The sequence below is a fragment of the Phyllostomus hastatus genome, unplaced genomic scaffold, assembly GCF_019186645.2.
Source record: "Phyllostomus hastatus isolate PE091 unplaced genomic scaffold, TTU_PhHast_1.1 phas_contig_147, whole genome shotgun sequence".
NCBI classification, from domain to species: Eukaryota; Metazoa; Chordata; class Mammalia; order Chiroptera; family Phyllostomidae; genus Phyllostomus; species Phyllostomus hastatus.
Window position 1 is genome coordinate 9480291 of NW_025333603.1, and position 15564 is coordinate 9495854.

The window sequence follows — 15564 nt, forward strand, 5'->3', positions numbered from 1 at the left end:
ATAACTTATTAGTAAAAGGTTTATCTTTGCTCCAAGGAAGCTCTGTTCATTGTTTCTGTACATTTAGGTTAACATACTTGAAATATGCTGCAAACATCAAGAGAGCTGATATTCTAGTTGGCCATCCTATAATCCATTTCCCACCTTGCTTTCACCCACCTCCATGTAATCTTCCTTACATGTCTTCCTTAATTTCAAATGCACAAAAGAAGCTGCAAAATTGTTATTCTCCAGAATATTTAAAATCTTGCTCTTGGCATATGTCATCAGCTTGGCTCAAATATACTCATAAGAATTCTCTACAGGTTTGGACGTTTTTATAGGAATAACTGTTTATTTGATATTCAAATTTAACTGGGATTCTTACAATATTTTTCAGTAACACCAATTGAGAGTTCATTACTACAGAAAAAAAGATGTGGAAATATATGATTTCTGGAACTTCTTGCCCCTGTTATCGCTGTTTCTGAACCCCGTCACTTGTTACCACAGGTGTAATGGAATCTACAGGACACCCTCTCCCCAGACACTGTGTTGTCCTGCTCCTCCTTCAGATGATAGCACCAAGTTCAGGTATGACTGTCTCTCCTCTCTGTATGAACCAAGGTAACATCAAGTGTGCAGACAGTGTGAGGATCAAACAAAAGAGTCAAGCTCTTTTGACTATTGATCTTCAGGTTTCATACCTAGTGATGGAATTAGGATGTGTGCTGTAGGATCCAGGTATGGTTGGGGAAAATTATTTCTAATCAGCAAGTCTTCTTTATCATATACCTCAATTTGTGTTAACTTCCTGGGAGAAGAAACAAATGAAGAGGAACTAATACTTGCCCTTGAGAACCCAATATTCATATTGATGACACATAATTTATGTGTCACTTAAACAGTGAGTAAATGGTTCAAGATATGAATCCACAATGGAATCCATGTGACTTATCAGTACAGTCGGGCATCTGATGAGGAAGGATGGAGTAGGCTGGTGGGAGCTTGACAGGTGATAAAACTTGCATGTGTAAAGGGATCTGAGCCAAGCAGGAATAAGTAGAACTTATTTGCAGACAAATAAAAGAAAGGCCTAAGATAATAAATGGCATGAGAGCTAGAATTTTCTAGCAAAAGTAACTTGTTAAATGGCAGAAGCTTATTGAAGCACATTTTTTTTGTACCTGTCTCTGGTTGAGAAAAGTAACATCACCACAAATATCTTGCACATGTATTTTGAGCAAACCTGTGAGCACATAGGTCGGAAATGTCCCAATGAGTAGAACCACTGGTCAAGGTTATGTGTCATTTTATTACATTGAAAATGTTATTCTGAACTAGTTACTAACATACATTTCCACCACCAGCATACGTGAGTTTGTCGGGGGGCAGTACTATTTCAGATATTACAGGAATTACAGGTATTATAGCTCTTTGTCTTTTCCAAAGTTACAGATGAGAAGTGAATCTCATAGTGATTATATTTTACCATTTTATTAATGAGTAAAAATGAGTATCTTTCAAAAAAATGTATTTCTTTTTTTCCAGAGCTGTCTACATATGTCTTTTTTGCACTGTTGATCTTTCTTTTGTCAGTTTTTAAGGATTTTTCAATATTAGGAATTAGTCTTTGATCTGTTGTTTTTGTTCCACCCCAGAAAACCCAGAATAATTTTCTAGGGGACAGGCCCCCTTGTAGTGCAGGCTTCCTCTGCTAGGTGAGTGTTCCAGGAATCCATCTGTATCAGTGCACCAGGTGATAGGGTTGTGAGAAGCTGTGTTCAGCTTCAGTGAATTTTTTTTAAGACTTTCAACACATTTTCCCATTTCATGATGGGTGAATTATGAGCACACCTGCCCACACTGTGCTGAGTGTTCAGCAGTTTTTGTCCCAAACCAGCATGACCCCTGTGCCACACCTTCCCTGTTCACCTAATCTTGCCCAAGAGGCTTTTTTTTGTTTTTCTGGATGAGGAAAGTCCTCAAAGGGAAGTATTTCACTGATGTGGAAGAGATGAAACAGAAAACAGCAGAAGCATTAAAAGGCATCAAAATTGACAAGTTCAAAACTGTTTTGAGCAGTGGTAAAAAGTCACCATAGGTATATTACATCAAATGGAAAGTACTCTGCAGGTGATTGAAGTTTAAACATGTAAGAATAAATACTCAATTTTTAATCAATAAATTCCATGTGTTTTTGGTCCCCTCTCATACCAAACTAGTTTACAACTCAATTCATTGACTTGCTAATTATATTTTAGATATGTAGAATTTTGTTTTGTTTTGATCCTTTATTTTACTTTGTGGATTTAATATTCACCACCACCACCCCAAGTCCTCCTTTCTCTCCTCACTGACTTTTGAAATTTTCCTAGACTTTATTTTCTAGAGCAGTTTTAGATTTATGGAAAAATTGTGCTGAAAGTACATAGTTTCCCTATGGCCCCATTCCCTTTCCTCACCCCCCAAATTTTCCCTCTTATTAACATCTTACATTAATGTGGTACATATATTATAATTAATGAATCAATGTTGATAGATAATTATTAATAAAGTCCCAGTTTACATTAGGGTTCATCTTTGTGTTTTACAGCTCTCTGATTTTTAACAAATTGTCATACAAAAGAATCCAATGGCCTTTGGATATTGGCCCCATGCTGCTTACACCTTTATAGCAGCCTGAGACCCACCAGCCTTAAACTCTGCCAGAACAAAATTCAAATATTTACACTTCCAGTTGCTTTAAATATATCTCACATAAACATATTTTTAGCAACTTAATGACTGTCTGCTTTATATACCCTATGAAGCTGCATCCAACATTTGCTAGCCATAGATAAGCAAAGCCCTATAACTATTGGGTTGACCAAAGGGTCCATTTAGTTTATCTGTAAAACAAAAGACATGTTTTTCATTTTCAGCAATAACTTCATGGATTTGGAGATTTTGAGTATGTCGGCCATCTCCTGCTATTGGCTTCTAGTGGGTAGAGGCCAGGAGTGCTACTGAATATCTTCTAATGCACAAGACAGCCCCACAGCAAAGAATTACTTGGCCAAAATGTCAGTAGTAGCAAGAAACTTCACAAACCACTTTTGACACATTCAATCAGTCACAGTACCTTCTCCATACACTGTGCAAATACTTTATTTTTTGCATTTCAGTTGCATTTTTACCTTTCTTGAAATAATAAAGTACAATATAGTAAAAATGTTGCATTTCTTCTTCCATCTTCAATATTAAAATGGCTGCATAAAATTTACCAATTTTGTTAAGATTTTTATAAATGATCACTGATATGATAGCTGTCACAATATAATCTGACAAAATGGTTTCGAATGAAGTTGAAGACAACTAAGTGTTACTAGAGCCATCTTACGGAAAAAACTGAAGGAACTTTTTGGCCAGCCAATATGAAGGCCTCAGCTACTGCATTTCTTCAGAGCTCCCTACTCCCTGCTGTGCTATGGACGATGCTACCTAGACACAGAGCCCCTCTCAGCCCACTTCTCCCAGGGCAGTTCCCTTGCCCTCCTCTCTCCAGGCTGGTGTTCCCTTCCGGGGCCTCTAGAGGTTTTCAGGCAGGGAGGACTGCCTGCCACTTGTGTAGCCCTGTGGGGTTGCTCAAATCCAAGCTCACTGTGTGCTATTGCCACCCTGTGGTTGTGTCTTTTTCCTTTATCAGCCCTGAAATGATCCAATTTACCACCTACATGCATGTTACATATCCACCATTACAGTATCATACAGAATTATTTACCACATTAAAAATGCCTTCTGCTTCACCTACTCATCTCTTCCTCCCCACGGAGCCCTGACAGACACTTCTGTCTTTACTGCCTGCATATTTTTGCTTTCTCCAGAATGTCACATAGTTGGAATTGTATATGGCTTTCTATTGTAGGAAACAAAAAGCTAACAAACTCATTTAGAAGAGATACACAATGACTTAGTAAGCGTTTTAGTAAACTTTCCTACTTTGAGTAGGAAAGTTTGAGTCCAAAGATTAAAACACCCTCCACCAACAGTAGAGAACAACATACTCTGGATGGTGCAGGAGTCTCCCCTGCACAGTCTACTAGAGTGAGGTATTATCCTTGGAGACATACGCAGAAAATCTCTTTTTAATAAAAAAAAACTTACCTATAAAGCAATCTTTCTGTTCAAAGGAGTGAAAAAGGGTAATCTGTCAAGTGTTGAGGTCAGTGCAGATTTCTGCCGTCTAAGCAGGAATGGTTGGTGGTTGGCCCGAGGGTAAGAGAGAGCGAGCAAGAGTAACGACCACAGATATTTTCTGGAGAAGACTTCACTTGCCTGTGCTGGTCAGTCAGCTTACAGTATTTGATTAACCACTTAGTACACAGAGCCCTTTGATACGGACTGGTGGAACGCCCCTTTTAACTGGTCTTTGTTCTTCTATTTTCTTGAAACTTTCATCTTAATCTTAAAGAAAATTAAATTGGGGGGTCTCTGACAAGATACTAACCATAAGGTGGTCCTATAGGTGGTGTTTGTAAGGGGTATTTAGAACCCGTTGTTACTGAGAATGGTAGAAATGCAGATTGTCCTTATGAGTCAAGTTACAAAATTAATGTAGAATTATTAGGAACAGAAATATGTAATGTGTATATATATATATGCATATTTTTACAGTATATAAATGTGGTAGAATAACCTCCAACACCTCACTGAAACATGTGGAATAGCATTTATGTGTGTGTAAGTATATGTAGTTACATATATGTATACAGTGATTCGAATACAAAGTATGACCTGGCTCACACTCTCACTGTTTGGTTACCGTCTCCCTTCCCAGAACAGTTTACAGTGACTGGCTTACAGGGGAAAATCTTGGCTCCATTGGGTGGACTAGTTGAGCTCAGCTGTCAGCTGTCCCCACCACAAAGTGCAGAACACATGGAGATACGCTGGTTCCGGGACCGCTACACTCAACCTGTTCACCTGTACAAGAATGGTAAAGACCTGTATGGAGAAACTATCTCCAGATATGTGGAGCGGACAGAGCTCCTGAAAGGAGCTATCCGAGAAGGTAAAGTGATCCTCAGGATCTTCAATGTCAGTGTTGATGACGATGGGCAGTATCACTGCTTCTTCAAGGATGGTGATTTCTATGAAGAAGCCATCGAAGAAGTGAAGGTTACAGGTAAGGGTGGAACCCTTTGAGGCTTCTATGCATCCATGATTCTCAAACCATCTGAGGCTAAATATTAGGAAAATTCTCAGTGTTTCTACCTGTTTTTATATTACATGGTTAGCAAGTTCAAATCCATGCATTTCATCTTAGAACTGAGGAGAGCATAGGATTAAGAATGCAAATTGTGTCTGCACATATTATGTTTATCAGCCAGAACTCTTTTCCCATGTCTACACGTACTGTTAGATCTGTAAAGTATCAACAGAACCCTTTCAGGATTTGTTACTATTCTTCTAATTATTCCTGACAACACTTTAGCGAAACCTGTCTTGGTAAACTACCTAAATCTTTACAACAGTATACCTATTGATAATTTTATTCCCATTTCTCCCTGACTCAATTCACTGACTACTTAATTTCAGACTAATTTACTTAAATCTATTTCAAAAAGCCTTCATCTACTATCTTTACTGTTCTCTAAAATATATATGCCATATATGTATTCTATGCAAAAATATTGTATTTAAATCACCCACCTCACCCGTGAAGTATTCTGAAAGACAAAGAAACCGTGGCAAGATGGAGGACTTGAAGTGAACTGAAAAGTTTCACAAATGTGAGGGCACTAGTGTAAGGTGTCAGGCACACTCATGCTTAAGGTTTTCATTGGCTAATATGACAGTTCTATTGCTTACAGACTAGCTATCCAATATGACAGCCATTAGCCACATGAGGCTATTTAAATTTATATTTAAATTAGGTAAAATTAAAAATCAGTTCTCAGTCTCACTGGCCAAATCTCAGGTGCTTAACAGTCCCGTGAAACAAATAGCTACTGGATCGAACAGCACAGATATTGAGGGTTCCCATCATTGCAGAAACTTTTATTGGGCAAAGCTGCTGTTGCGTTACACTTTAAACCTTTATTATTCTTTTTTTGCCCACACATTTAGTCAAGTTCTTATGTCCCAGATAATGTCCTGAAATTTCTCAAACACTAGTTTATTTTCTCTAAACTGGTATGTCCTGCTTTATTTTTATAACAGTAGTGTATCACATATTTTTGAATTAATAAATGAAACTGACAGGTACTTTCTCCCCTGAGTTTTTATTTGTATATCAGACCCATCAGTCTGATTCATCCCGTTTCCCTCATGATTAGTTTGTAGTGACAATCAGAGCCCCCAAATGTTTGGCTATCAGTATGTCTACAGGAACAGGGATTAGAGTGGGGATAGGGAGCTTTTCTTTCTCTGTTCTGTTTTCCCTTCTCTTCACCTAAAAATACTGTTTTCCCCCTTTTCTTTCCAACCAGCTACAAGCTTAGAAGTACAGATTCGTGTGCATCCTCCTAACATCAAAGGTCTTTTGGTGGAGTGTAATTCAAGAGGTTGGTTCCCACAGCCTCAAATGGAATGGAGAGACAGCAAAGGAGGGGTCATTCCAACTACATATGAATCCCATTCTCAGGATGTGGACAAATTGTTCAACATGAAGATGACCCTTCTTCTTACACAGAGCTCTCGTGAGAATATCACTTGCTACCTTCGAAACCCTGTAACTGGTCAAGAGGAAAGGACAAGCATTGCCCTATCAGGTGAGATCTGTGTGTCTATTCTTCAAAACATGACCATTATAAAATTTATCAACTAAAGGGAAAGAGTAATATACTTTCTTCACTTGGTTTCTAGAATATTACATTTTCTTGGCTTTATCCATCACCTCACTCATTTTCTTTTTTATTTTCTTCTGCTACTTTACCTTTTATCTCTGCCTGTTTGATATTGGAGTTGCCCAAGGCTTAGTCTTTGAGCATTTTCTCCTGTACCTTAGTCCCATGTCATGGCTCAGTGTGCCATCTATATGACAGTGGCTCTCCAGTGGTATCTCCTACCCAGACCTCTGTCCCATGTGTTAGAGAGGGAGATAGATAAGGGACAATGAAAATAATAAATAAGCATAAGAGTTATTATTTATTAATACTCATTGATAAACTAAATTCAGCATCTTAATGTGGAAGTCTAATAAATACCTCAAATCACACACTCAAACACTATACTCCTAGTCACCTTCTGACTTGTGTAATTTATTGCCTTTCCAATCATGCTTCATATTCTCAGTTTCAAAGAATAAAATCCTTGAAGTCATTCTTGACTCCCATGTTTTCTTATATTTCATATCATATGTCAAAAATATAATACTAGTTCTACCTTTAAAATAAGTCCAGAGTCTCACCACTTCTCCCCACTTAATTTCTGCCATCCAAGTCCAAGACACTATCACCCATGGTCTGGATATTGGCAATAGAATCTGGAAAGTTCTCTCTATTTCTACTCTTGTCCACTATGCGATATTCTCAACATATAGGAGAACCCATTTAAAACATGAGGCATACAACATCACCTTTTGTTCAAAACCCTCCAGTGGCTCCTCATTTTATTCAGAGTAAAATGCCCCACAATGTCTTACATCATCTGTGCCCCCATTTTCTATCTAACCTCATCCCCAAATATTCTCCTTTTCCACTCTAGTCTAGTCATACCGACCTCCTTGCTATCTCACAGCTATGCCAGACTAACTCCCAATGTGTGTGTGTGGGGGGGTGTCTTTGGTCTAGTTGCTCCCTCTCCTCAGGGCACTGTAATTCCACTGAATCTCCTTATCTCCTTCAAGTCCATGCTCAACTCTCATCATTTTCATGAGGACCAGTTTGACAAGCCAATTTGAACAATGCAAATGCCCATTTAAAAACTGCCCTGCTATCTGAGATTTCTTATCTTCTTACCCTGCCTTAATTTTTTAATATGGTATTGTATTCTTTAATTTACCCTGTAACTTATTTACTATTTTTATTGTCCCTCATCTACCTCCCTCTCTAACACATGAAAATAGACATCTTTGTTGGTTTTATATACTTGATAAACTCCAACTGCTTCAAGTATTGCATGGTCCATAGTAAATAAGCAATATATATTGTTTACCTATCTGGAATAAAACAAAATGAGTGCCTTATAAACCACCAAGTAAATATATATGTATCAGTATTTGTGTATATACATGAAATTAATGTTGGAGCCAGGTGCTGAAAGGAATCTTCTAATTCAAGACTATTATAATATGAAAAAGTTCCCCAATAGGCTTAACAATTTGCTACTTTTAGATTATTTTTATGTTTATTAGCTCATTTGATCTTCCAGAAAACAACCCGAGCTTCATAGTATGGGTGTGTTGGGAATAGCAAGATGCTTCTATAAGACAAGCAGTTACATGGGATAAAGAAAGACCGAACTACTTACCCTCTGTCCCCAGAGTTTGTAGCAGGATATATATGTAGAAAACAAAGAAAAGAAAATGGGTGAAATCTTTGTTTAGTTATTCACAACTTTAGTAAATAATAAGAGGCCTATTTTTTGAGTTAATACATTCCTAAAGTACACATTAACTTTTTAAAAATATGTATTAAAATAAATGTAATTAACACTGACTTTAGGGATCAGGTTAAAGTTCTGGGAAATAGAGACATCTGAGGGAGACCTTATTTTCCAGTCACTGAACATCACAAAACATAAATAAGATTCAAAACTTATGATAAAGAAAAGATCATAATCGAAATTCAGTCTCACTTAGGACTCTGCCCCTGTCTGCCTTGTAAGCATCATAACAAAGCAAGCTCTTTCTCAGCTCACTGGGTTGCAGTGCGGGGAAGCCCATTTGAAGCCCATATAAGTGTGGCTCCAAAGTCATGTGGTTCTGGGTCCCATAAATTGTACCAGATCCACCCAGGTTCCTGCCCACCAAACATACCTAAAACTATGAGTGGCAGAATTTGTAATTAGCTCTCTAGCAGCCTCTCAGGTTTACTTTCTTGTACATAATGGGATGTTGTAGGTAGACTAGAGAGTTTTCTCTGGGAAGAAAGAATTCATTACCAAATGGAATGACAAGGGCCCATGCCTAGTATGTGCAAGCCAGAGGGCCAAAGGTATTTGTGCATGCAATAGAAAAGAAGAAAAGTTTATATAAACATATGTCTCTAAATGTATTCGGAAGCATAATGCCAGACCCAGTGAATATATTGGAGAATTCAAGGCTGCACTTATAATGATTGCTTAGACAAAAGGACTGAAGGACTGAGTTGGGTCTGAGACTTGGTGGGAAAAAACTAGCCCCTTCAATTCCCCTTTAGTCAGGGGGAACATGAGATAGAATGGATGGGAAGAAATGGGGTTAGTGTGGAGGGGGGCATTCCTCCACTCACCTTTGCTCACACCTGGCTCCGCCCCACTCTAGACCCTTTCTCACTTTTCAACCAGCCAGTTATAACTGTCTTCCCAAACTGGCTTAGGGCTGATATCCCTGGGCCATGAAGTTTTGAATGAAAACATACTTTGGGTAAATTATCATTTCTGGTTTGACGGGTCCAGACGCTCCATGTTTCCTAAGTGATAAGATTTGTGGCTCTCTGTTTCAGATCAATTGTTTCCATGGAACACTATTTGGGTAATGATTCTGAGCATGATTCTGGCTCTGCTGCTGATTTTTGTCATGGTGCCTTGTGTTGATCTACATCGCAGGTTGCAAAGTAAGTAAGTTTGAAGGGTGGAGGATACAAAAGGGGGTGGGAGAGCTAAAGCTGTAATCAATTTAGTTAACATCTATCACTATAGTTACATATTTTTTTGTGAACAAAACTTCTAAGTTCTACTCTCTTACCAAATTTCAAATGTGCAGTACAGTATTATTAACTATAATTTCTCTGCTGTATATTATATTCCCATGACGTTTATTTTCTAACTGAAAGGGAAGTTGGTGTCTTCTGACTCATTTCACCTGTATTACCCATCCCCAAGTGTCCTGTCTCTGGCAAAGAACACTCTATATTCTGTATCTGTAAGCTTGTTTCTTTAAATTTTTGTGTTTTTTTAGATTCCACATGTAAGTGACAACATACAGTATTTATCTTTTTCTTTCTGACTTCACTTAGCATAGTGCCCATGTTGATGCAAGTGGCAAGATTCTGTTTCATTGTGTGTGTGTGTGTGTGTGTGTGTATCACATTTTCTTTATCCATTAATTCATTGATGGACACTTAGGTTGTTTCTATATCTTGGTTATTGTACATAATCCTGCAGTGAACATGGGGATGCATATACTTTTAAGTTAGTATTTTTATTTTCTTTAAATAAATATGAAGTGTCACTTAATGACAGGGATACATTCTGAAGCAATGTATCATTAGGCAATTTCATCACTGTACACTTACACAAACTAGATGGTATAACCTACCACACACATTGGCTATAAAGTATAGCTAATTGTTCTGTAGGGAAGAGAAAAATAATTTCCCCTTTACATTTCTGGGTTCTTAGCTGAGACATCATCACTGTAATTAAAAATAAAACCAACAACAGTTTAATAGGAGAAAGACAAACCAGAGTTAAATATCCTGTATTCTTCTCATATACATGGGCAAGACCCAGGAAAACTAAGTAACTCAACAAAATGGCTGAAGCCAGAGCCTTAGATACCATCTTCAGCTGAAGACTAAGAAGATGCTGGAGTTGGGGGAGTCAGTTATGTGGGATTACCAGAAGAGCACAGCAAACAAGTGTAAAGTGGTTCTGCATCTTAAGTCATTTTCTTCTGCATTGATAAAAGTTTGCAGAGATAAGGCCATCTCCCCCTTCTTGGTAGAACTAGAAAGACACCCTTACAAAGGTACACACATTTTACAAAGGCTGTCTTCTACTTGGTTTGCAGAGCTTCTCCCATGTCTGCTTGGTAAAATTAACAAAACTAAAATGAGCCTTATGCTACATAGACATACTTTGGGGGTGACAAAGTCTGTTCCCCTGCAGCTCCTAGGCTAGAAATCTGCACAGCGTGACACTGTACTGAGTACCGTTGGCAACTGTAACATGATGGTGCATGTCCATGTAAGGCATTGCACTACCACATTGTGACAGCTACGACATTACCAGGAGGTGAAGATTTTTCAGCTCCATTACAATCTCATGGGACCACAATCATATATGTAGTCTGTCATTGACGTAAATGTCCATGGCGGAGGACTGTAGCCAGAAGTAGAATTGCTGTATCATATGGCATTCCTAGTTTTCATATTTGAGGAAACTCCATACTGTTTTCAATAGTGGCTGCACCAGTTTACATTCCCACCAACACTGCACAAGGCCTCCCCTTTCTTCACATTCTGGCCAACACTTCTTATTTTTTGTTTTAACAATAGCCATTCTAACAGGTATGAGGTGATAACTCATTGTGGTTTTGATTGGCATCTCCCTGTTGATCAGTGATGTTGAGCATATTTTCATGGACCCTTTGACCTTTTGTATATCTTCTTTGGAAAAAAATGTTTATTCAGATTCTCTGTCTATTTTTAAAATTGATTTTTTATATTGACATATGAATTCCTTGTATACTTTGGATAGAAAAACCCCTTATCAGATACATGGGGTAACTGCTATAGATTCTGAGGTGGTCTCAGGCCTTGTATGGATACACCTGCCCCACACTTGCACCCTTTGTGGCAGAATTCTTTAGCTTGTGTATCTTTTCTTGATATTACAATACATAATGCTGGCTTCTCTCAGTCTCTTTTGTTTCCCTCAGTGAGAAACAAAACAGTGTTCCTTGTCCCACACACCCTGGCCTGCTTTCTGCTTATGATCTTTATCTACCAGTGCTTGCTCTCACTGCTACCCAACAGGAAATGGGAGCCAGCCACAAAGTGAGGTATGGATTTGGCATGTGGTGTGCTGGGTGTGCCAGCAGACCAATTTGGCAGATCCATGGGTTAGGTTTATCCCATGGCTCACAGGAAGGCTTCTTCATGGAATCCAGAATGCAGTCAGCAAGAACCACATTCCATTAATGCCTTCCTTAAGTCTTACATGCACTTTCTTGATCTGTTCCCTCCCCAGATTCATGGAGCTTCCAGTTGAATACACTGGATACTCTGAGAGATGAATGAGTCTTTCCGAAGCCTCCTCACAGTGGGGGAAGCCAGGCATTTACTCACTGGCTCTCCCATCACCCAAGGGAGAAATCACAGCCATCTCATTTAGCCCCAAACTGTTCCTGCTTGGGGAGGGGTCAAGCTGATCCTCTTAAGCACACCAATGCATCCACACTTTCCTCTCTCTCTGTTGTTTTTTGTGTGTTTTTTTTTCTCCTCTGAAGTGCAGGAACCTCTCCTTGGGAAATATGAACTTTCACAGGACTCTCTCTTAGTAGTAGGTAATTGCTTAAGTCAATGCTTTCATGTGTTTTAGTTCAGCAGAAAGGAGCCAGATGCAGTTCGCAGTCTTCTGAATGTTCCAGAATCTGCACTAGAGACTGTCAGCCTGTTACCTGGTGCACAGGTGGGCAAGACTCCTCCTACACCTCTTGGTATAGGGCCCAGTGCCCCATAACTCTCACAAAACACTGCTTTTTGTAGATGGGTGCCAAATTTTGCTGTTGATGGGGGGTGGGAAACGAGGGACCCCTTATGCTGCCATAATGCTCATGACCTTTGTATGCCATGATTTAACCACTAAGTAAAACTGTGCTTATAATTCTCCAGCAAAAAAAAAATGGGTACCACCTGTGGCAGTAAACCCCGACACCATAGAGTATTTTCATGGCAAAACTAGGTAGCCACATGACAATATAATGACATGTGCTAAATAAGATTTTAAATAATATGTTGTCTGATAACCCATTGATTCATGAGATTCTTAGGCAGTAAGAGGTCTCCAAAGCTATCCTTCTCCTGGCATCTTTTAAAACTCAACAAAATGATAATGACCAGTGCAAACCCTTGTCTTATGCTCTCTGATGAGACATTGATTGATGGGTTAGATGGAGGGAAAAAAATAAGATGAATTGCTTTTTCCAGGTCTATGTAGCCTTAGCCAGAAACCTGTCCCATTCTAGAAACAGCTCTGCTTGCTGTCCTGGTCACCACCAGCTTTCCACCTAACCCTTTAGGACCTTTGGGTCCTTTGGCTAGCTCCTTTAGACTACACCTTAGTCCTATTCTTGTTTTTTTTCTTTATTCCTATTCTAAATTAATATAGAGGGATGGCATTATAATATAGCTCTTGCATGCTTGGTGCATTTTCCCCCAATCCAAAGTGCCTTCAAACCAATAACCAATGATCATTGCATCTTTTTTTCTTCAGGTTGCTGCAGCAAAATGAGACGTCCCTTTGCAGTGGGCACAGGAATAATACTGTCTTCGCTGTGTGTAATCAGCTCTCTTATTTCCTATTTGCATCACAAAAGCAGAGGTATGTGGGATCCAAAAAGTTGACACATCCTGAAAATATTTTCTTTCCCAGTGTCCAATCTCTAGGAAAACATTTAGCCAAAGAAGAGTGATATTTGTTTACATTACAGGTCAAAAATAATTGGGACTCTTGTCATAGGGTTTGGATTTTAGTCTTCCGGGTATTTTGGGTTCATGATATGAACTGCTAATGCTTCTGCCCCGTAGGGAAGGAAAATAATTGCTTAAGTTTTAATAGCTCCACCTAATATTCACCTAATAAAATATGCCGACTCCTTTTATACTTTTAGCTTAGAGGAGGTAGTAATTCAGTATATCTTAAACTTTTGGGGTGTCACAGATTTCTGTTAGAGATGGAAGCAAAGCAAAGCACCTTCTTCTCTATATAACTCATATGTCCACACATATTTTGCTCAATTTCATAGTGTGCACGGACAACTGAAATTGGTCCTTCTCGTCTGGGCTTTCTTTGAGGGTGAAATGATCAATGTAATTGTATAAGTGTTGGAATAAATGAAACTAACACATCTGAAAAGCACCCTCAGCCTTATCTTTGAGGTCCCCATGGAAATTATGTATATACGGTAATGAGAAGTCAGGTAAGGTAATTCTTTATTATAAGCTAGAGATACAGCTACAGCCAAAAAGAAATTATAATATAGAAGTCAGAAAGTGGGGCTGGGTTATTCAGAGGATTTTATTTACTAGTTTTCTCCTGTGAAATGAAAACACAAATGACCTTAAATCAAACCCAACAGAAAGTGCTTTTTACATTTACTCTAAGAAAGTGCATACCTGAGTCTGACATATTAACCATGTTAGCAGATTCAATGCAATATCCCTCAGTGTCAGAGGAAATAAGCAAGATGCTATAATAATAGGTAACACATATTACATACTTACTAGGTGCTCTATGGATTTTATTTAGATTAATATACCATTGACCCTTAACATGGGTTAACTGCATGGACCTACTTATATGAAACTATTTTTCAATAAATAATATTGAAAAATTATTTGGAGATTTGTGACAATTTGCAAAACCTTTCTATGAAACTTGTAGCCTGGAACTATTGACAAAAAAAATAAGAAAAAGTTAAATGTGTCATGAATGCATAAAATATGCGTATGTGTTCTCCTATGATTTCCTTAATAATGTTTTCTTTTCTCTACCTTATTTTATTGTAAGAATACAGTATATAATATTTATAACATACAAAGTATGTGCTAATTTTTTATGTGGTCAGTAAGGCTTCTGGTCAACAGCATAAGCTATTAGTAGTTAACTCTGGGTGAGTCAAAAGTTGTACTCATATTTTTGATGGGTCACTGGATACATATCCCTAACCCCCAAGTTGTACAAGAGTCAACTGTCCTTACTCTCCAGTGATTTAGATTTTATTGGTGATGAAATCTGGTGCACAAAGAAGTGAGATGGTTTATTTACACAGCCAGGTGATGGTGGAGCCAGGACCCCAGCTCCGGCATTTAAATCACTTGGCCCCATGTGTCAACAATTGAACTGTTCCTCTATGAAAAGAAATTAAATGGAAATAAAAAGAGAGAGATTTAGTTGTAGCTATTTTGTGAAAAGTAATAGATCACTGAAGGGAAATGTAGCCTGGGCACTTAGTAATTTAAGGGACTTCCAGGAGATAACCAAAAGCCCCAAGACAGGCTTTAGGTCATGATCATTATCATAACTGACTTGAAATGCTTACAAATGAGTCATGAGATGAAAACTTTATTTTTGTTTGTGCTACCCTGAGAACCTAAAACTGAGTCACAACCTCTACTTCACATCTCTGACAACTCCTGATAATACGCAGATAACCCTGGCCCATCCACTAACCTCTTCTCTGCTTGCTACTGACCCCGCTTCTCTTTACTTAAAATGGACTTTTCCTTGGGGATATTGCTTCCTCTATAAACATCTCATTTAGCAGCCTTCCTCCCTATCCAGGTAACATTCTACTTGCCCCACCTTTTCTGGCCTAATTTTTCTTCCTGGTGCTCATCAATTGAGAAATCACCTATCAATTCATTGAACAAATATGAATTGCCAGAAAGTTCCACAATCACTGTGTACTTTAATTCTGTAACAGTTTATTATAATCTCTCCATCTTGAAGATG

The 15564-nt window shown here is 38.4% G+C and overlaps 1 protein-coding gene across 1 annotated transcript in view; it reads left to right on the forward strand.

Moving 5' to 3' along the window:
* Positions 1-497: 497 nt before the first annotated feature.
* Positions 498-15564, forward strand: part of LOC123831438 (putative selection and upkeep of intraepithelial T-cells protein 1 homolog) — a 31427-nt gene continuing 16360 nt past the window's right edge. The window contains exons 1-6 of the mRNA XM_045858317.1: positions 498-573; positions 4799-5146; positions 6453-6734; positions 9609-9719; positions 12430-12519; positions 13324-13431. Coding sequence (XP_045714273.1) covers positions 498-573; positions 4799-5146; positions 6453-6734; positions 9609-9719; positions 12430-12519; positions 13324-13431 — 1015 coding nt within the window. The remainder of the gene's footprint in view (positions 574-4798; positions 5147-6452; positions 6735-9608; positions 9720-12429; positions 12520-13323; positions 13432-15564) is intronic.